Here is a 20,665-nt window from a genome sequence, read left to right on the forward strand (position 1 = left end):
AATTTATCTGCCTGAGTAGAAAGACTTTCTTTTTTTTTGAGATTTTATTTTGGTGGGGCTACTTCTAAATAACAATGTGAAGGATGCATAAATTGGAGCTATCCCATCTGCACATTACTTGTGAAATGTCCTGTTAAGATATACCTCATTTGAATCTAGTTTATGTAGTCAATAACATGCTTGTTCCAGTCTGAAAGCATTCTTGCTTCTCTTCTTATGTCTGTTTGTGGTGAGGATTTTCTGTGGGAAAAGGTCAGATGTTGGAGGGAAAGAGCATGAAACTAGTAAACAGAGGAAAAAAAAAAAAGCTTCCCCTTCTTAGGCCTTGCTAGCATTATCATGACTTTCAGGAACCAGTTGAAATGTAGGTCTGATGAGCAATAATGATATTGTATGCAGTACAATCTAATATTGTAATTTTATTCTCCATGCATTAAACAGTACTCTGCTGTTGTTATGACTCCTGCTTTTTTTAATTTGGGCTCTTGAGTGCGATAGGGAAATTTCATAAGCTGTGATAGTAGTAATAATAGGATATCTTTGACTTGCACACTCCTCTGTGAGTTCTTAAGTTGGACCTAACAGCAGTTGAAAGTACTAAATCTAAGTATTGAAATAGCAGTGCCAGTCTCTTCTCACACTTTGTCTCTGGTCAATTCTAGGTGCAATTTCACGTTTTTTGGTTTTTTTTTGCCTTCAGAAGGCTTGGTGTCGCTGCATGAGTCCTCTCAGCATTGCTGACCACATCATATTCTGCATCCTATCCCCCTGTCCTGGTCTCCCATGGTGTAATGCAGTTTACGCTGGCTGGTTTAACATGACAAATAGAGTTTCAAAGTAACAGTTGTTAGCAGTAGATAGTGAAGATACACTGAATTTCTGAATATGAAGGTCCAAGTAAGCACTGTTTTAGATGCTCACAAGCTGATGGGGGAGTATAATGGTAAAGTAGACTTAAAACATAGACTTCAAAGAATTTTCACTAAAACATTGAAGCTGAAAGACTTGAGACCTAACCAGTATGTTTATATGGCCCCGTTTCCAAACAGAAGTTTGTTGAAGTGCTTTTCAGTCATGTCCTGTTTTCTGTCTTTCTTTGAGACAAGCCAATTGAGAGGGACAGTTGGTTCTCAGTTGAAGAACCAAATAAAGATTTATGCTTATATCACAACCTTTTTCTTACGGAAAAAATATTTGTGTATTTTCTTAGACTAAGAAAACCAAATATCTTCATTAGGAAGTTGACATTAAGTATAACCACCTTTGCAGTCTGTTATCTTTGTGACTGAAGTTATGACTGCTTGGCTATTGCACTGATTGCATGATCCAGTAGCGATAGGACAAACAGGATTGATTTTAAAATAAAAGATAGTAGGAAGAAATTTTTTATTCAGAGTATGGTGAGGCTCTGGATCAAGTTGCCCATAGAAGCTGAGGATGTCCCACCCCTGGAGGTGTTCAGAGCCACATTGGTTGAGGGGGGGTCTGGGCAGCCTGATCTGGTGGGTGGCAGCCCTGTCAATGACCGGGGAATTGGAAACTAGATAATGTTTAAGATCTCTTCCAATCTAAGCCATTATATGGATCGGTGTTTGTACTGGTCTTATGTTCAAAGCTGTCAGTTGCTCTTAAGCTTAAGTACTCTGCAGCACTGTTCTTCTCAGGAACCCAGAGTATTACCCACAGCGATCTGTCAGGGAGCATTATTACAAGCCCAAGTACCCCTTTTCTGGGTTGTTAGTGTGTATCTGGGAGCTTCCCTCTAGAACAAGTTTTCATTCATTAGATTCAGTGAGTGCTTTGGTAGACCTAGAATTCTCTTACTAGAATACAAATGAATATAAGCAAAACCAAATTATATGAATCATTGTGGACTGAAGTTTTAGGAGAACTGTTAGATCTTCTGAAAAAAAATTAATGTCTCCTTCACTACACTGGAACATCAGTAGCAATTTGAATGAGGTTGCTAAGTCCTATGGTACCCTTGGTGTTCATGACTTGACATGATATACTTTAGTTACCTATTCACAAGGGTGTTGATGGGATACTTCATAAGGTAATAATACTGGTGAGTAGGTGGAAGAACTTGCAAAATCTGCAAAGCATTTCATTGCCAGTTTGGTTTTTGATTTTAGTGACAGAGAGCTCTTAAACTTCAGGAAAGCCTCTGTACTAAAGGCATCTGTCAGACTTGTATGAGTTGTTTTTTGTTTTGACTTTGTGTTATTGAAGCAAGTACAGAATTTTGTTGTACAGGAAAGATACTGAGATGTGAGATGAACTGATCTGTAAAATTTAGCATATTGTCTAACCTTCAAGTCTTTGTGGAAGGTCTGCATGCATAGATTCTACAAATTATTTTACACTGTAGTTTTGTAATTTTTCAAATGCAGATGTTTATGTAATTGTTTAATGAACCAGATTTAGCAAATGATTTGGACTTAAAACTTGCCTCGCTGAGTAGAGGCCAGGTTAGCTTTGAATCAGCTGAGTTCTTTGGTCTCTTACATCGTATGGCAGCACCAGTATTATTGCCTTTGCAAGAGACAGGTGTAGTGAGTATATGAATTAGGCAGTTGTTTTTACTTCGTTCTTAGTTATGAAGATTATTGAGATTCTGATATTTGTCTTGTAATAAGACAATAATAGAATTTCACATCTTTAAGCCTCAAGCATATAATCATTACTGTCCGATGGCTATCAAATACAGTAGAGTAAGGCAAAGAATCTCTGAAGCAAGGTAAAGACTCAGAAAGCAATCACTGTCAGGTATCTCTGGGGTTGTATGAGAAGGTGGTAATGGCTGCAATGATGCCCATTCATTTTCTTAATATTTGAAACTTCTCTTCTGAAGAACAGATGATGTTACAGATGTCTGAAAGACTTACTACAGGAAGCCATCTAGAGAGATGTGATTCTCAGAAATTATCAAAATGAAAAACTAAGATTGTCAAGTATCCTTGACACCCTTGCTGTGTTTAATGACATTATTTAAATTGCCTTGCTACATTTGTAATTTTGAATCTGTCTTTCTGTTTTTTAGATCCCAAGACCATCAAGCTCAGCAAACACACAGCAGCGGGAGTACCGCTACCACGTCAGCATCAAGCAGTAGTACCTCAACACCAACTTCAACAAATAGCAACCCTTTTGGCTTGGGTAAGAATATCTGTTAGACCTCATGGACAGGAGGGGTGGAGCTCCTCTCATACGAAGAAAAACTGAGGAAGCTGGACTTTTTCACTCTGGAGAAGGGAAGACTCCAGGGAGACCTCAGTGTGTCCTTCCAGTACTTAAAGGGAACTTATAAGGAGGAAGACCAGCTTTTTACACAGTTTGATAATGATAGGAAAGAGTAGAATGATTTTAGACTAAAATAGGGGAGATTTTGGTTAGATGTCTTTTAGAGTGTCATTATGCACTGGGAAAGGCTGCCCAGAGGAGCTGTGGATGCCCCATTTCTTGAGGTGTTCCGGGTCAGGTTGAGTGTCACCCTGGGCAGCTGATAGGTTGGAACCCTGCCTGTGGCAGGGGGAGTTGGAACAAGATGATCTTCAAGGTCCTCTCCAATTCAGAGTATTCTCTGATTCGCTGGTGGGTATCTTCTACAGGGTACAGATAATTTTCTCTGAAGCTTTGGTCTAATGCAATCAAGACTTCAAAAAAAAAAAAAAAGAAGGCAGAAACCAAAGCTAATTACAAATTCCTGTGACACAGATTGTAGGAAGGGGCTATAGATATGAGCTGTTTGACCTTCACTAGTAGAGTGCTACTGATGCTGTGTTCTGGCATTACTAGTAATTACTCTCTTCCCAGTGTCATCCCTCTCCTTAAGAGTCTGTCTGAGTTGGCATGAGGGAAGTAAAGATAAAGTAGGATCTGTAATACAAAGCCGAGATCTGGAACAGAAGCAGCAAAATTGCTGCTAATCTTATCGTCTATTCTTTCTCAGTTTCCAAGCATGTTGTTTCTCCTTCATGAAAAAGGAGACTGCAGTGTTCACTTGAAATTACTATTTCAGCAATATCAATATTTCTAATTCATTTTTTCATCTCATTTGCTTCTTTGGAAAAGAAAAAAGAAAAAAAAAAACCAACAGAATTGAAAAAGCTGTGTTAAGCAATTGCATTTTTTAGGTGTAACCAATTCTATAGCTGACTACATCTTAAATAAAATACGAAAGTTCTCTATTTGGATTCAGCAAAGGAAGGGAAGTAAAAGCATTATTAATTAGTTCTTGTTGCAGCAGTGAAAAAGAAGAGCTCTACTTTAAATTAGAATGGGCAATATACATCATATTGTGAAGTCTCTTTCAGTTATAGTCTAAACAAGAGTGGACAGATAAATGGTTATCACAAATGGACTAGAACATATCAGAAGGAAAAAAAAAAGTCAAGGCCTCAAAATTCAAGCAGCATTCGTTCCTAAGCTGTGGAAGATCAGAAGTTGTTAGCATTGTAATAAGTTCTATTTCAAAGCAATTTGTTGGATTTTTTTTAGATGTTTTGTTATTTAAAAAAGCAGACTTAATGAATGACTGCTTAATAGGCTCATGAAGATGGACTTTCCACTGAATTTTGTTACTTTTGAAATGTGGAATATATCCATGTATTTTGCATTTTCAAAAGGTGTTGTTCTGTTTAGACTTACTATAAGAAATGTAAATTCAATTATATATTTATGTTTTCCTCTAAAGGTGGCCTTGGAGGTTTGGCGGGCTTGAGTAGCCTGGGCTTAAATACATCAAGCTTTTCAGAGTTGCAAAGTCAGATGCAACGGCAACTCATGTCCAACCCAGAAATGATGGTTCAGATAATGGAAAATCCATTTATTCAGAATGTGCTTTCAAATCCTGACCTGATGAGGCAATTAATTATGGCTAACCCTCAAATGCAGCAACTGATACAGAGAAATCCAGAAATTGGACATATGCTGAATAATCCGGATATAATGAGGCAGGTATGTAGAAAGATCTCTGAGTTTGTGACCTTTGATCATACTGTAACTGAATGACATAGCAAGAACTGCATGTCTGTAGTTGAGTATTGAGAAATATTATTGAAAAACTTGAGTTTTTTAGAAAGTCTATAAAGTGTCACTGTAGGCAACTTGTTATGTTTATAGTTGTTAAAGTCTGTATTAGATAATTCAGAAAATCTGCAGCATGGTTTTGATAGATGTTGAAGATTTTATGATAATATCTTGTGAGTTTAGAGTTGGATACAGTTGTGTGCACTTGAAATCCCCTGTTCTGTTAGTCAGCAAGTTTTGGAGAATTATTACTTTCGGTAAACTGTACTTATTTCCAGTTTACCTAACTATGGGTACTTTTCTGGGTGCTTCTGAAGTTGCCTGTTATGTAAGATACGTTGTGTGGCAAAAGATCTCAAAAAGCAAATGAGGGCATTTGAAAATGAGGCTATTTAAAGTTTCCATTATAAGCTGTGCACTGTAATGATGTTAGAAGTACACTCTGAGTGTACTTCTGAGCATGTACACAAGCTTCTGATGGCAGAAGTACATTGTGTTAAAAAAGGTGAAGAGAGGAGAAAGAAGAATATGTACAAGGTTTTTCTTTAGCAGTGCTTCTTGACCTAACCAATATAGTCACAGCTGTGGCAGAACACATATTAAGTATCAAATTTTGCTGGCTCCTACTAAGTTGGCTTCTTGATTTTGGCTTTAATTTTAGTATCAGGGTTAGATCTAGTAAAAGAGATGCTGTCAGATGCTGACATTTTCATTTTAGAATGGATTTCTTATTAATACAGATTAAACGTTCCACTTTCTTAGACAATAGAACTTGCTAGAAACCCTGCAATGATGCAGGAAATGATGCGAAACCAAGACCGAGCCTTGAGCAACCTTGAAAGTATACCAGGTGGATACAATGCTTTGCGACGTATGTATACAGATATTCAGGAGCCAATGTTGAATGCAGCACAGGAACAGGTGAGAAAAGATCTCAGATGCCACTGAGAATAAATATTTTTAAAAAATGAAAGAATATAAACTATATAACTTATCAAATGTGTACTTAGCAAAGTTTTCTTGAAGGTTGAATTCACATGGCCTTCTCTCTCTATTGAGAGGGAGAAAGGGAAGGATTTGTTTTTTTTTTTTTTACATGTTCTGTGCTCCTTTAAGCTTGAAGAAGTACAGATATTGCGTTGTGGGTCTGAGAAGCTATTTTGAAGTTAACAAATTTCTATATTAAATAAGTTACTACATAATCTAAATTCTTTTACTTCTTCAACTTGTAAACTTGCGAGCTCCAGGTAAGTTAATACGGGTGGATTTAGTAATATGTAACCTAAAATGGGAAAAGACTTTAACAGTTGTAAGGTGCTGTAGGATATACAGTCTTATCAAAATACTAGTTTAGTAGAAATTCTACTTTCAAAAAGAAGAGAGACTTTATTTAGAAAGACTACATTTTCTTTCTCCATGTTTACTCTTAAGTTACTTTAGAATGGTGAGAATAACTGATCAAGAGCCATCAACATTTATCTTTATGATAATTTTGGAAATGTAACTTGCCATTTATAGCAAACTTAAAAACAGTTTGCTTTAGTGGATGATACATGTTTTGCTTTTCCTTCCTTTATAGTTTGGAGGTAATCCATTTGCTTCTTTAGTAAGCAATACATCATCAGGAGGGGACAGTCAGCCATCTCGTACAGAAAATAGAGATCCGTTACCAAATCCCTGGGCTCCTCAGTCCAGTTCTCAGAGTTCTACAACAAGTACCAGCACAAGTGGTGAGAATGCTGACAGTACTAACGTTGGAAATAATACGTCTGCCAGTACAGGACAGAGCTCAACCATACCAAATTTGGGACCTGGACTAGGAGGTGTGTTTGTTATTGCAGTTGAATGTATTTGGGAAATTTGCTGAAATGATCATTTTATTAGAAAGAGAAATTTTGATTCAGAGCCTTTATTTCTTTAGTGCAGCATTTGACGAGTATCAAAGTCTTCTGTATAAAAACGTGAAAAGTAAACTGATACTGTGTGAGTATTGCCTTAAAACAACAACAATAGGAAATCCCTAAATGAGTGATGGTATTTTTCCTGTTTGCAGACAAGCATGAAAACAGTTGATGACTTACAGGCCTAGTGGGCCTACTTGTTAGATACAGCATTTTTCTTAACGTATTTTAAGGAGACAGATGCATCTGTGTATGCAAAACCACATTAAAACGCATTTCAGGGACTCATTTGATAAGATGTTTAATAAAGTGATCTTTTACTTTTTTTTTTAAGCTGGTATGTTCAACACACCAGGAATGCAAAGCTTGTTGCAACAGATAACTGAGAACCCGCAACTTATGCAGAATATGTTGTCAGCGCCATATATGAGAAGTATGATGCAGTCATTAAGCCAGAATCCTGATCTTGCAGTGCAGGTAAATGTGTCTGATATAGTAATGTATTGATGTACTGTGTGCATTGACTTTATTTTTTAAATTTTTTTGTATGATAGTTTGATTTTCACTACAGGGTGATGGTAATTGAGCAACAATTCAACACTTGTCTACAGTGAATTGCCCAGTTTTTCAAGTATGTTAATGCCTAACTCACATAAATTATTACCAGGTTACCTTTAACGATCTGTTGCAGTGAGTTTCTTCTATTTATATTTGGACATCTGCCAGGCATTCTTCTGAAATAACTTGTCAGTTTGTGTATGTTCTGTACAGCCCTGAACTTGTGACCTAGTACGAGAGCCAGGTAGAGAAAACAAATGCTTGTACATTAAGGTAGATCTGCTTCCTTGTAAATAAATAACCACAGTAGTCTGAGATGAGAGAAGTGAAAGGATAGAGTTGGTGCTGTTTCTAGGCGTTATTCTGGTTTTAATTGCTTACCTGTGGCTCTTGCTTGCTATTGAATTACAGATAGTGCTGTTCTGTGAGTAATATCTTAGAAGTGTTTTCACATTTCAGTTAAACAAATAATAGCCAAAGTCAAATGCTAAACAAAGATAAAGTATTTTATTTTCTGTATTGAATACTGGCTTGGATCTGATCTTCTGCAGATGATCTTTACGGAGAGACTATCATTTAGATATGTAGCAGAGGCTGAGCAAAAGTGCTCAGATTATAAGATGATTATCTTATAATATAAATGAGATTGTCTTGGCAGGAATCTGGCAACTTTTTCCACTTAAGAAAAGATAACAGAAAAAAAAAATCCCTGCAATGTCTTTATGCTGGTGGCTCATAACAAGTTTTAGTTGAAGGAGATAGTTGTGTTTGAGAGTTTGAGTTTTCTTAGATGATTATTGTATTCTTTATCATATTCTCTATGATTCATGTTTTTTAAGTAAGTGTCTCTAAACCCACAATGGTTTTTACTGCTTGATCTTTGAGTTTAAATATTTTTGTCTTATAGATGATGTTGAATAATCCTTTATTTGCTGGAAATCCTCAGCTTCAGGAGCAAATGAGACAACAGCTTCCTACTTTCCTTCAGCAAGTAAGATGAGATACTATTATTAAATGTCTGCACCTCAGTGAAGGTCTTTTTTTCCAGTAAACTGGTGTCTTTTCTTGGCTTAATTAATAGCTAGACTGTTACATACATTCTGATTGGCTTCAGACACCAAGTTATTTTGTTCCATGATAAATAAATTCTTGCTTGGACTCTCCATCCTTTCAAAAAGTTAAACCTTTTGGTGGATATTTTTGTCTATGATTGGCACAACTGTTTAGATTTACTCTTGTTTCTGTGCTTAGAAAGAATGACTCATACTGCACTATAGCTGGAGAACACTTTTTTGCTCTGTGATTTGTTTTGTAAATAAAACAAAAATATTAGTACTTTTTTCCATAGAGTAATCTTTCACTGTGTTTTTCCTACCACTGTAGGAAAAACCACTGCTGTTCCACCTCACCTTAAATATTTGAGTAAAGGCAATTTGCAGTGTGCAAAGAAAGACCCAAATCATCTAATTCAGAGTAGACTGGGTTCTGAAGAAGCAAAAGCCCGTGAATTGCTTTATGTTCCTTGTGAACACCATTGTGCTTGTTGCTTGGGTGTCTCCATGATTTTAGCTGTTACTGTGAGTAGTGGTACTGTGTTCTTTGAATAGGAGAAAACAAAAATATTGGGAATTAAATACATAATCCAGTTGTATAGCTTCCATCACTGGACGGTCCATATAAATTTGAGTAAATGTGCATTGCTTTTACTGCAAGCAAGCAATGTTACAAATAAAGTAACATACACAGGAATTATAGTAATAACTTAATTGTTCAGAGTAAATGACTTAAATTGTTTTAACTGCGTGAATGCCTGTATTGTTTTGTAACTTCACTTCTTTCTAATGACTCTGTTTGATGAACTAACACCATACTTATGTTTTGAAATCTGTGAATAAATGCGCATTAGTGTAGATACAGCAGGAATCACTATTATGAGCTTTTTCCTTTGATTATTTCCTCACGTTGGTATCACCTTCGTATGTATGGTGCAGACACAACTGCTTCTGTCTTCACTCTGTTGGTTCAGATGACTTGCTGTATTAGGGTGTGAAGTAAAGTGGAAAGGTACTTGAGTTATCCTCAGAATGTTGATAATATTGCAGTTCATACTTCCTCACTTATCTTTTGGCTCTATATGGTTGGATTGGGTGACAAACTATAAAGTATTCCTCTGTGTAGGAGAAGGCATCTTTTGCATTAAAGGGCAGTTATCCAGAAGAAGTAGGAAAATTCAGCAGTGAACTACTCTATCTGCAATTTTTAGGAGTCTTCACAAGAATTGCCAGTACTCAGATAAGGTCCAGGTCACAGCAGTATTCCAGAAATTGTTGGGCCACCACTTTCTGTAAAAACAACTCTGAATATTTGACAGCAAGCCACAGTTCAAAGATTGTTTACTTAAACAGAATAATTACAGCAGCTTACTTGGAGGAGCCCAAAGTGCTTTCTTGTGAAGATCATAGACTCACCAAGCTTGGAAAAGACCTCTAAGATATCCACTCCAACTGTCCACATATCACTACTATTTCCCAGTAAATCATGTTCCCACAGTACAACATCTAAATGTTTCTTGATCACCTCCAGGGTTGGTGATTAACCACCTCCCCGGGCAGCCCATTTCAGCACCTGACTACTCTCTGAGAGAAATGTTTTCTGATGTTCAAACTGAATCTCCCTTGGCACAACTTGAGGCCATTCCCTCTAGTCCAGTTGCTAGTTACCTGGAGGAAGCTGACCCCAACCTCAAGCACAGTCCCCCTTCAGGTAGTTCAAGAGTGGGATAAGGTCACCCCTGAGTCTCCTTTTCTTCAGACTGAACCATCCCAGCTCCCTCAGCCACTCCTCATAAGGCCTGTGCTCCAGACTCCTCACCAGCTTAGTTGCCCTTCTCTGAACACCAGAGGCCTTGATATCTTTCTTGTAATGAGGGGCCCAAAACTGAACACAGTACTCAAGGTGCAGCCTTACCAGTGCAGAGTACAGAGGGATGATCACTTCCCTGCTCCTGCTGGTAGCACTGTTTTTGGGAAAGCCAGGATGCCATTCTTGGCCATCCGGGCACACTGCTAGCTCATGTTCAACCAATACCCACAGGTCCATTTCCTCTACAGTCTTCAGTCACTCTGCCCCAAGCCTGGGGTTGTTGGGCCAAAGTACAGAGCCTGGCACTTGGTCTTGTTGAACTTCATCCCATTGGCCTCAGCCCAGAGATTCAGCCTATCCTCATCCCTCTGTAGAGCCTTCCTACCCCAGGCAGATTGATACTTCCTGCCAAGTTGATGTCATATGCAAACTTACTGAGGGTGCACTCAGTACCTCATCCAGGTCATCAGTAAAGATAGTGAACAGGTCAGGCTGCACTACAGACCACTGGGGAACACCACTGCTGATCACCAGCTGGTGACTGTGTTTGCCACCACTCTCTGGGCAGTACCTGTCCAAGCCAGGGGCTGCCAACTTCTTTAGGAAAATGCTATGGGAGACAGTGTCAAAGTCTTTGCTGAAGTCTGGGTAGACTACATCAACAACCTTTCCCTCATCCACCAGGTGGATCACTTGCTCATAGAAGGAGAACAGGTTGATCAAGCAGGACCTGCCTTTCATGAATCTATGCTATCTGAGTCTGATTCCTGAGTTGTCCCGCACGTGCCATGTGATCTCCTTTAAATGATCTGCAAGATTTCAGTAGATTTTGCCAGCTATTTATTTAGTTACTCTCTGACTTTTAACTAACAGGAAAATAAAAATCCAAGAGATTAACAGAGAATGTTAACAGATAACAAGACTTAAGTGCGGCTGTGCACTCGTATTCCAGACTGGACTTCTTAATGCCTTGTTCTGTAGTTCTGCTCTGGACCAGAGGAAGATTGACCTTAGAATGTGCATTTCTTCGTGAATCAAATGTTTTTGCAACAGAAGAGATTTGGTCTAGTTGCCAAGTAAAGGCTGCTAAGATTTATCAGCCTGTCTGCTGTTAGAATTCGATCCAGCTACTAAAACTGTCTCACTTGTAATTGAAATGAATAGCTTTTGTTTGTAAGTAGCATCTGTAAGCAGAGGTGAGGGTAGGCTGTAAGTTTTGATCTTGTATCTGAAATGGTCTGATTTCAGGACATTTAACTTCAGGAATCAGAAGGATTTGCTTTTTAAGTTGTCTGTGGATGTGAAAAAGCAGTTGAAGTCACAGTAAAGGTCCTTTAATACTGTGATTTTGCTTGCTAGTATGTTTTGTAGTATTTTTGTTTCCATTTCTATAGTCTGCAAGGGAATTACAGATATGAACACATGCACAGGTTGTCATGATTATAATTCAGTGGTCTGAATTCAGCTAGGAAATAAATATTTTTGTAATTTTTTATTAGATATAATAAATTTTGACTAACAGTTATTCAGTGTTGTTGCTTACCAGTAGAGTGATATAAGAGACTAATTCTGGAATGATGATGGGATAGGACACTCCTTGGCTTTGAAATATGATAGTCTTTAGAAGCGGTATTGAAAAATATTATTTTGGTATACTCCTTATTTGAAAGGCTTTGTTCACATCAGAGAAAGTTCACTGATCACCTCCTGTGAAAGTTTTCTCAAGAAACCCCCCAGACTTTGAAGGATTTTGTGTAAATATTCAAATTTAAAATGAGAAAGCAAGTTCTGAAAGCATATCAGATTCTGTAAAACATTAAGTGGTTAAAAATTAATGCTGAGTGCTTGTATATGATTCAGTCACAAATCTGTCATTTTCTTAGATGCAGAATCCTGACACGCTATCAGCTATGTCAAACCCCAGAGCGATGCAGGCTTTACTACAGATTCAGCAGGGTTTGCAGACTCTGGCAACAGAAGCACCGGGACTTATACCAGGGTAAGACTCGGTGTCACAGTTTTAGAAAGCAGCTTTTCTCTTGTGCTGTTCTCTTGGGCTTCTTTTTACAGGTAGAGATTTTATCCTGTGAAAACTCTTCGTTTTGTCGTCTTTTTTTTTTTAATTTCACTAAGCTTGTTTTGCAGTACATTTTTTTGAACAGTGATGACTATTGTTTTTGTCTTAGTATGTCACCTACTCTGTGTTTGACAGAATTTTTACATCGTAGTAACGCATGGGATTAGAAGAGACACTGCAATTAAGCATGGGTTTACTATTCAATTGACTTATTTATGTTTCTGTCACTTGTGCAGATTTAATCCTGGTTTAGGTGGACTGGGAAGCACTGGAGCTCCTACAGGGTCCAATGTACCTACTTCTGTTCCCAGTGACAGTACAAATCCAACATCAGGAGCTGCTGAACCCAGTCACCAGCAGTTTGTTCAGCAAATGTTGCAGGCACTTGCTGGTGCAAATGCTCAGGTAAAGCACATAATTGCAGACTAGATTTTTTTTTTTTTAATTATTGCTAAAGTTTTCACTTAAAACAAATTAAAACAAATCTGAGACTTGAGAGGAGAGCTCAGAGTACTTCTGCTATTAAAAAAAAAAAAAAAAGCAGAAGCAGCTTAAAAATGGCGTTGCAGCTGTGCAGGTAAATGCTGAAAATAATTAAATTTGAGTAAAAGTGTCCTCTGAACATTTAATCCTTTTAATGTATTCATCTTCATACCCTTGAATTTCTGAAATGCCTTGTATGAAGCAAATTGATGTGATGAAGTTTGCTGACAAGTGAAATGTGTGCTCAGACAAGAACTTAAAAATGCAGAAAGCACAGATGTTTGTTAGCAGTGCTGTCTGTTACTCTGTAGCTGTGACAGCCTCTGTCCAATGCTTTGGAATAGCCACACTCCAGTTACTTGGATTCTCCATGAATTGTTGCTTCATGGGTGTTCTGCAGGTTTTTTGTTAGGCTGTGAACACTTGGGCTACTGATTGACTGTTTTGTTTAGTTGGGCTTTGGGAGAAGCAAGTAGTGGTGAGGGGGACTTGTTCTAATTTGGATTGTCTTTACTTTCTTTTGGCTTGGAGCTTCTACTGGTAATAGTTCCTTGATGGATGAAACTGTTGAATTAGAACAAAAGCGTAATTAACAGTAGCTGCGCAAGTTCTGTGTTAACATCTAAAATCTCACTGGTTTAAAGTGACTTCTTAGTATTACTCCAGCACATTATTTTCGTATAGTTGTTCTCATTCAAAAATGCTTTTAAATTGGAGAATTTTGCCATGAGTTTATGAATCAGTAGTATCGACCCATAAAGCACAACTGTGAGTTTGCTTTAGGCTGAAGCTTTCCAACAGTTAGAATTCTGGTAACTTAATCAACAAATACTTGAAAGATTAAAAACAAATTGACTTTAATACCAAGAAAAGAAAGCCTGAGACATTCACTATTGCCAGCAGTGACATCATCGAAATTCTACTGTCTGACATTACTAGTTTGAACCATTTCATTTCTTAAATTATCTGTATCTATTTTATGCTTATTTAATACTTATATTATTCAATATAAAATATGGAGGGAGAATGGGGCCAAATACAGATATGTATATAATCTGTATCTGTGGCTGTATTAAGAAGTTATTCTTACATCACAAATGTACCAAATTCTTTTTTTTTCTTTTCCTGTAGTTTAAGAGTGTCATGTAAGTGGTGCAGAAGCCACTGTGTTTAAATCAAGTACTTTGCAAAATGTGTACTATGGATTTACAACTTGAAATTTTATTCTTAGCAGTTCCAAAATCCAGAAGTTAGATTTCAGCAACAACTGGAGCAGCTGAGTGCGATGGGCTTTCTGAACCGTGAAGCAAACCTGCAAGCGCTAATAGCAACAGGTGGAGACATCAATGCAGCTATTGAAAGGCTCCTTGGTTCTCAGCCTTCATAGCAGTCTTTCTTTAACTTGAAAAAATGTAATTTATTTTTGATAACAGCTCTTAAATCTTTAAAATACTTGCTTTTATTTCATTCTGACTCTTGGGATTGTCTTGTTACAACTAAAATCAATCTACATTTTAAGGTGGAGTGCAGTAGTTCTCTGCAAACAATGGGGATCAGTGAATTTTCTCAGTTGTTGCATGCATCACACATCTTCTGTTTTGCATTATCTGTGATTTTTTGAAACTATATCAGCTTTCACAGTTGCGTGAACAAGTTTTGTATCACTTGCAACTGTCCAGTTTATTTCCTGCTTAAACATTAGCCTTCAGTAGTAATTTAATGTAGAGTACAAATTAAAAAGGAAAAAAATTGATTGAAGCTATAATTTGTGCATACCAATACTGCTTATTGTGATTTCAGCATGTATTTTTTTTTTTTGCTAGCAGAACACTGTAAGATTTATACCACTTGAGTAATCTACCATTTTTGCTTTAATTTGTATAAAGTATAAACACAGTATATACAATGGAGATAGCTCGTTTCTAGAAATTTACACATTGCAATAGAATAAAATTATAAGTAACCAAAAAGCCAGGAAAAGAAAAGTCATATGCCATGTTTTCAGTGTAGAATATTCCAGCCTCTTTGATAACCATCTCAGCAAAAAAAAGCTTAAGCAAGTTCATTTAAAATACTGCAGTCAATGTTCTGGTTATCTCTTTAAGTCTAAGTACAGAATCTTGCATTGTAAAATTGTCTCAATATTCACAAAGATTAACTGTAAATTACTTTAATTGTTGTGCAAACTAAAGAGGTACTGCCTTGTGCTCAGAAACAGTTTCTGAGGCCTTTTGGTTTGTTTCATTGAGATTCTAACATGTATTGATTTTAGTAATTGGAAACATCAGTCTCGCACATTGTCGTCATGTGATACTCAAATTACTTTCAAGCTCCATGAAAAAAATACTGTATATCTTCTGAGGTTTTACTGGTAGTAACCTCTACTGTGCACAGAAAATAAATAAATACGAAAATCTTTCAGCATCTTGGCTTGGTGTGTTTGTGTTCGCAGCTGATGTTTTGGAATTTGAGATCACAGATGTCTTAACAGCTGGCCTGGGAATATTTACCAGTTCGGGGGTATGATTTGTAAAGAACTCTTTGAGTATGCTCTGAAGGAAAGAGTCTAAGGCATCTGATATTGAAGACCGCTACTTTATCTAAAGTTGGGGTAATGCAATAAAATATACTGCTGTGTGATACTGAATAGCATTTGCTTGCTTTTGGATAGTTGTGGGCATTGTCACTGAATTCCTATGAATATTGGTTTGAATAATCTTCTGATGGTAAGTATAACTTTAGTTTGTTTAAAAAAACATTGCTTTCAAATGGCTTAAAATTACTAGCTAGAATAAAGATGCTAATCAAGAAGCTGGACATGAGCCAGTAGTGTATGCTTGCAGCTTGGAAGGCCACCTGTGTTCTGGGCTGTATTAAGAGGAGGGGCCAGTAGGGAGAAGGAGGTGATTGTCCCCCTTTACTCAGCTCTTGTGAGGCCCTGGCTGGACTACTGTGTTCAGACCTGGGGCCCCCAGCACAAGAAAAATGTAGAGCTCTTGGAATGGGTTCAGAGGAGGGCCACTAAGATGATCAGAGGGCTGGAGCACCTCTCCTGTGAGGAAAGGTTGAGGGAACTGGCCTTGTTTAGCTTGGAGAAGAGAAGACTCTAGGAAAACCTCATTGTGGCCTTCCAGTACTTGAAGGGAGCCTATAAACAGGAGGGGGAATGGGGTGTTTATGATTGTGGGTAGTGATAGGACAAGGGGGAATGGTTTTAAACTGAGACAGAGGAGGTTTAGGTTAGATATTAGGAGGAAGTTTTTCACACGGAGGGTGGTGACACACCGGAACAGGTTGCCCAAGGAGGTTGTGGATGCCCCATCCCTGGAGGCATTCAAGGCCAGGCTGGATGTGGCTCTGGAGAACCTTGTCTAGTGGTTGGCAACCCTGCACATAGCAGGAGGGTTGAAACTTGATGATCATTGTGGTCCTTTTCAACCCACGCAGTTCTGTGATGAAATTTTCAAAAGCAGTTTTATAGGCAGAATCTGCACTATTCGACTCACGGAAGTTTGCTGTCCAGTAGTCTTGTCTTCTATTTTGCCATAAGTAGATAGACAAAATACTGTTGACACGTGATACTGAGAAAATGTATTGGTTAGCCAGCCTTGGCTTTTAGATTAAACTCCCGTGAATCCAGCATCATTAAGTAGTAGATAAATCAATTAATATTGAATATACTGGTAAGATGAGCTTTATATGACCCAAACCTTTTCAAGTATGTTTATTTTGGGAATTAAACTTGTATTTCCCAACCCAGTGGTAATAAATCCATATGGTATCCAACCTTCACAGTGACTTCAGTGGGTAGCTTCCATTGCATTTGACTAAAAAGCTGTGATAGAGAAGTAATTCCAAGCAGTTTCTATAGAATAATCACCACCCTTTAACAGCTATTTTTGCAATAGCTTTTTGTTAGGATCTTTAAGTAATTTTACTTCACCTTATACTGTGCCTTACTGGGACCTTGCCTTAAAAAAACTGAGACCCCAGGTCATTCATAAGATACATGCTTCTAAGAACACAGTCTGTAACAGCCAGAAACTCTACTGTCAAATGAAAGAGTGAGGGTGAGCTGGGGAAGAGAATGTTTTTTTTACTAGTGAACCTAAATTGTGTGGATGTTTTCTTGAGACAACATCTATCACCACTCCCAAGTACTTGAGATGCACCCTGCAAACGAAGACCTTGTATTTGAAGTGAAATTCTATTGGAATTGGAAAAAAAAAAAAAAAAAAAAAAAGGTAAAGTTTGATCTAAATAATACAGTGATCCCTTGAATTAAATTCACTTCCTAAGGTACAGCCATTATTTACTACCAAGTAGTAACAATACTAACTTCCTTGTAAGTAGTTGTAGAACAGTGACCACCTGTATAGGGAGAAAACTACTTTTGTCAGAAAACAAAATAGCAGTAGGTGAAACAATGTTTAGAATTTTATTACCTCTTCAAAGGCGAAAGAGCACACTTGGTAGTATAATGGTGTTACAATATTCCCGTTCACTTCCCCTACACCAGTATGTGTTGTCCACCTTCCTGTCCTGCCTTAAAATTCTTCAGAAATCCCTTCCCCATCATCCATTGGCAGTCTTACAGCTAACTGAGCACTTAAATATCTTGAAGTCTTCTAATGGCCTTTTGGACTGGGAAAAAAGGGCGCGTGTATCTGCTTTATTCCTTTTTACCACACTGAACCAATGAGATCTGATGCAACTATGAACTGCTGTGCCTGGACATCACACTGCTGCTAGGGATGGTGATGGTAACAAGCAAAAAGAAAAAAGGGCTGAAAGTCGTGAAAGTGTTACCTATGTTACCTACCTTATACCATTTAAAAAATTAAAATCTTTCCAAAACATTCAAATTAAACAACAGTGGTAGAGTATTCCTGGGAATGTGACAGCAAGATGGGAAGTTTGTAAAGGAGGTTTTCCAGTTCCTTTGGGTTATTGTCTACATAGTAGCAGAACAATCTCACTTCAGAATTGAGCTGGCAGGTGACTGGATTTGTTCGTTTAATAAGTTCCCTGTGCAGTTGGAGATGACCTACCTATTGGATACCTACTGGAATCTAAAACTTTTCTTTTTTTCAATATAACACCGCAAAATGCGCATATTTCTTATTTGTAGTAGGTACATGGGATGTTACAAACTGTAATGTGCATAGCATGCATTCTTAAGAAAGAATTGTATATGCCTTCTGTGGAGAACTTATGTTCATGGCTGAAACAGGAAAAGCAACTTTCATTTCCAGATGTTTCCTCCTCATTTTTTTTGCAGCCTTTGTTAAATTAAATTAAAAATATGGACAGAAAGCTTCCATTCAAATAATAGGAGCTAAATTGCAATTAGTCTGAATAGAACATCCCTACTAACCTGCTAAATTCATTTTATTTATAATAATAAATGTACATATATATGTAGAATTGTCTGCATAATAGATAAATAAATAAAACTTATGTACAGAGACTGTTCTGGGACCTTCCCCTGCACACATGCACAGCCTCATTAAAACTACGGGAGCTCGTGTGTGTACATCATAGCATTTTAGGTGATAGGTTGCCTCCTCCCTCTGCCCTGAGGCACACAATATAATGAAACAGAAGTAATGCTTTCTTGTCTTTCAAACTGTGATAGCACACTATTTACCAGGTTGAGAACTATCTCTTAAGCAGTATCCTCAAATAGTGGAGCTGGGATCCACAGATAGCACTGAGAAATGAGAGTCCAGTGATCCAGTGTTCTTTTCAAGCAGCTTCTGCATTCCTGCAACCTTCACATGTGAACAGGCCTACAGGAACCCAGCAGGATTTCCCTGTAGTTGGGGAAAAAGCCAACCACTCCTGCAAACCACTATGTGTTTAGCACTATCAGATATGTAGCACTGTGATGATGGTTTAAGAAATTGGTTATCACAACAGTTTGGTCCAAACTACAGAAACCTTGTATTTGCTGGAAAAAATAAATCATTTGCCAGATACAGCCAATGTAAAGAAGTTTCCCAAAAGCCTTACAAAGGTCCTTTTTTAAATGAAAAGAAAGCAGAAAGAAACCTATTGAAAGTAATGGATTCTTGGCTTCTACTAATTTTTGATTTTGCTGTTGAGTGGGGCAGATCCTACTTTTTTTTTTTTTTTTTTTTTCCCCCCTTTTGGTCTGTATCTGTTTCTCTCTGGGATAGAATTAAGAAGGGGAAAAGTCCCTCCTGTTCTGAAAATCTGAGAAATGCAGGCACTTGGCATTACTTTCAGATCAGGTTTCTGCGAAAAAAGGTGGTGCATTTCCCTTTCAGCTGCTGACTGTCTGCTGCCCTTTCTTGGAAATGTGAGGTTCTTGTGAATGTTAGCTCCACTAAATACAACTAGATTTAGATGCTGACAACTTCTTCTAGTTAATGTGGAGGCAAGAATAATGGGGTACAGAGGTATCTGATTTTAATGCAGAGATGTAGGTGGGAATTGCTAAGGACACAACAGGCTGAAGTACTGAGCTACAGTAGTGGAAACTACAACTGTCATTCATGACATAATTGGCATGTTAAATAGTTCTCTTAACATCCTTCCCTTTCAGTATCATTTGAACTGTGGAAATATTTTGTTTTCTAAGTTAAAGGCAAATACATTAAAGATTAAAGAATGGAAATGCTCCTGTTATCGAAGATAGAAATAGCCATACTTGAAGTAGTATGAACTGCAAGAAGAAACATACTTTGTTCAGAAAAAGCAGACTTCCAAACCAAGGCGCTTACACCGGAGAGACCTGGTAAATGTCACAGAATCACAGAATTGTAGGTGTTGGAAGGGACCTCCAGAGATCATCAAGTCCAACCCCCCTGCCAAAGCAGGTTCCCTACACCAGGTAAAAATGTCGAGCACAATTTGCTGTTAGTATCAGCTAATCTGTGAGCATGGTGTGAAAACTGGAGTCTAGCTTTTGAAGCACTCATGCTTGAAAACAGTGACCAGTTTCCTCCTTAATTTGAGACTCTAAATCATGACTGCAGTTGCAACAGGATGCAACTGCTTTCCCATGCACTGTAGTGTCCTCAACCTACTGTTGCATTGGTGGGGGAGGGGGGAAGGAGGAAGGAGGAAAAAAGTGGTCATAAATCTGTAATAAATGGCATATAGCAAAGAGGCAAAGATAGTCTTTGTCAAAAGCAGAGGAACCACAAGAGGGTGCCATTTCTTTGATTTTCATAGTGTCTAATCACATTTCGATTCTGGGTCACTTGGTCTGAGGCTGATAAAAAGCACCCAGGTGTCTCTTGCATGTAACTTCGCCTCTGAGAGCTCACAGTGCTCATTTATAGCACTGGTCTAAGGGCAGGAATTTGTAGTGATATACTACAGAGCACTGAATACTAACACAAAATGAGAAGGCAAATGGTTTTCAACTAGTTGTTCAGGTAAAAATAACTCCTAAGGCACTTTGAAGCATGACGTTTGTAATTAATCAATCCTTCTAAAAATTTGCATGACACACAGACTAATTCATGTGCAATAGCACATGAATATGACTCTATCATCAGGTCTGACTTGTGGAATCTTTCCTACAGAAATTACCTGCAGAGTTTTCATCAAGTTAGGCTAAAAAAGTACCTTCTGTGTTACAAGATGTAAAGAGTTATTTTAGAAATCCAAACAGACCAAAACAACACCTACATCTTCTAATCTTAATTCTGTTCAGCTAGGTAATTATATTTGGAAATTCCCACTGAAAAGGAAAAAAAAAAAAAAAGAAAATATTAGA

The 20,665-nt window shown here is 37.7% G+C and overlaps 1 protein-coding gene across 2 annotated transcripts in view; it reads left to right on the forward strand.

The window, feature by feature from the left end:
- UBQLN1 (ubiquilin 1) overlaps positions 1-15,336 on the forward strand; it is a 28,606-nt gene extending 13,270 nt beyond the window's left edge. The window contains exons 3-11 of one of the 2 annotated variants that reach the window (XM_031602402.2): positions 3,044-3,159; positions 4,697-4,959; positions 5,794-5,952; positions 6,611-6,854; positions 7,267-7,409; positions 8,398-8,481; positions 12,236-12,351; positions 12,666-12,834; positions 14,144-15,336. In XM_031602402.2, the coding sequence (XP_031458262.1) occupies positions 3,044-3,159; positions 4,697-4,959; positions 5,794-5,952; positions 6,611-6,854; positions 7,267-7,409; positions 8,398-8,481; positions 12,236-12,351; positions 12,666-12,834; positions 14,144-14,299 (1,450 nt within the window). In that variant the 3' untranslated portion in view covers positions 14,300-15,336. The remainder of the gene's footprint in view (positions 1-3,043; positions 3,160-4,696; positions 4,960-5,793; positions 5,953-6,610; positions 6,855-7,266; positions 7,410-8,397; positions 8,482-12,235; positions 12,352-12,665; positions 12,835-14,143) is intronic. The other variant, XM_031602403.2, reaches the window with a different exon arrangement.
- The last annotated feature ends 5,329 nt before the right edge of the window (positions 15,337-20,665 follow it).

The sequence above is a fragment of the Phasianus colchicus genome, chromosome Z (assembly GCF_987193195.1).
Source record: "Phasianus colchicus chromosome Z, bPhaCol1.hap1.1, whole genome shotgun sequence".
Lineage (NCBI taxonomy): Eukaryota > Metazoa > Chordata > Aves > Galliformes > Phasianidae > Phasianus > Phasianus colchicus.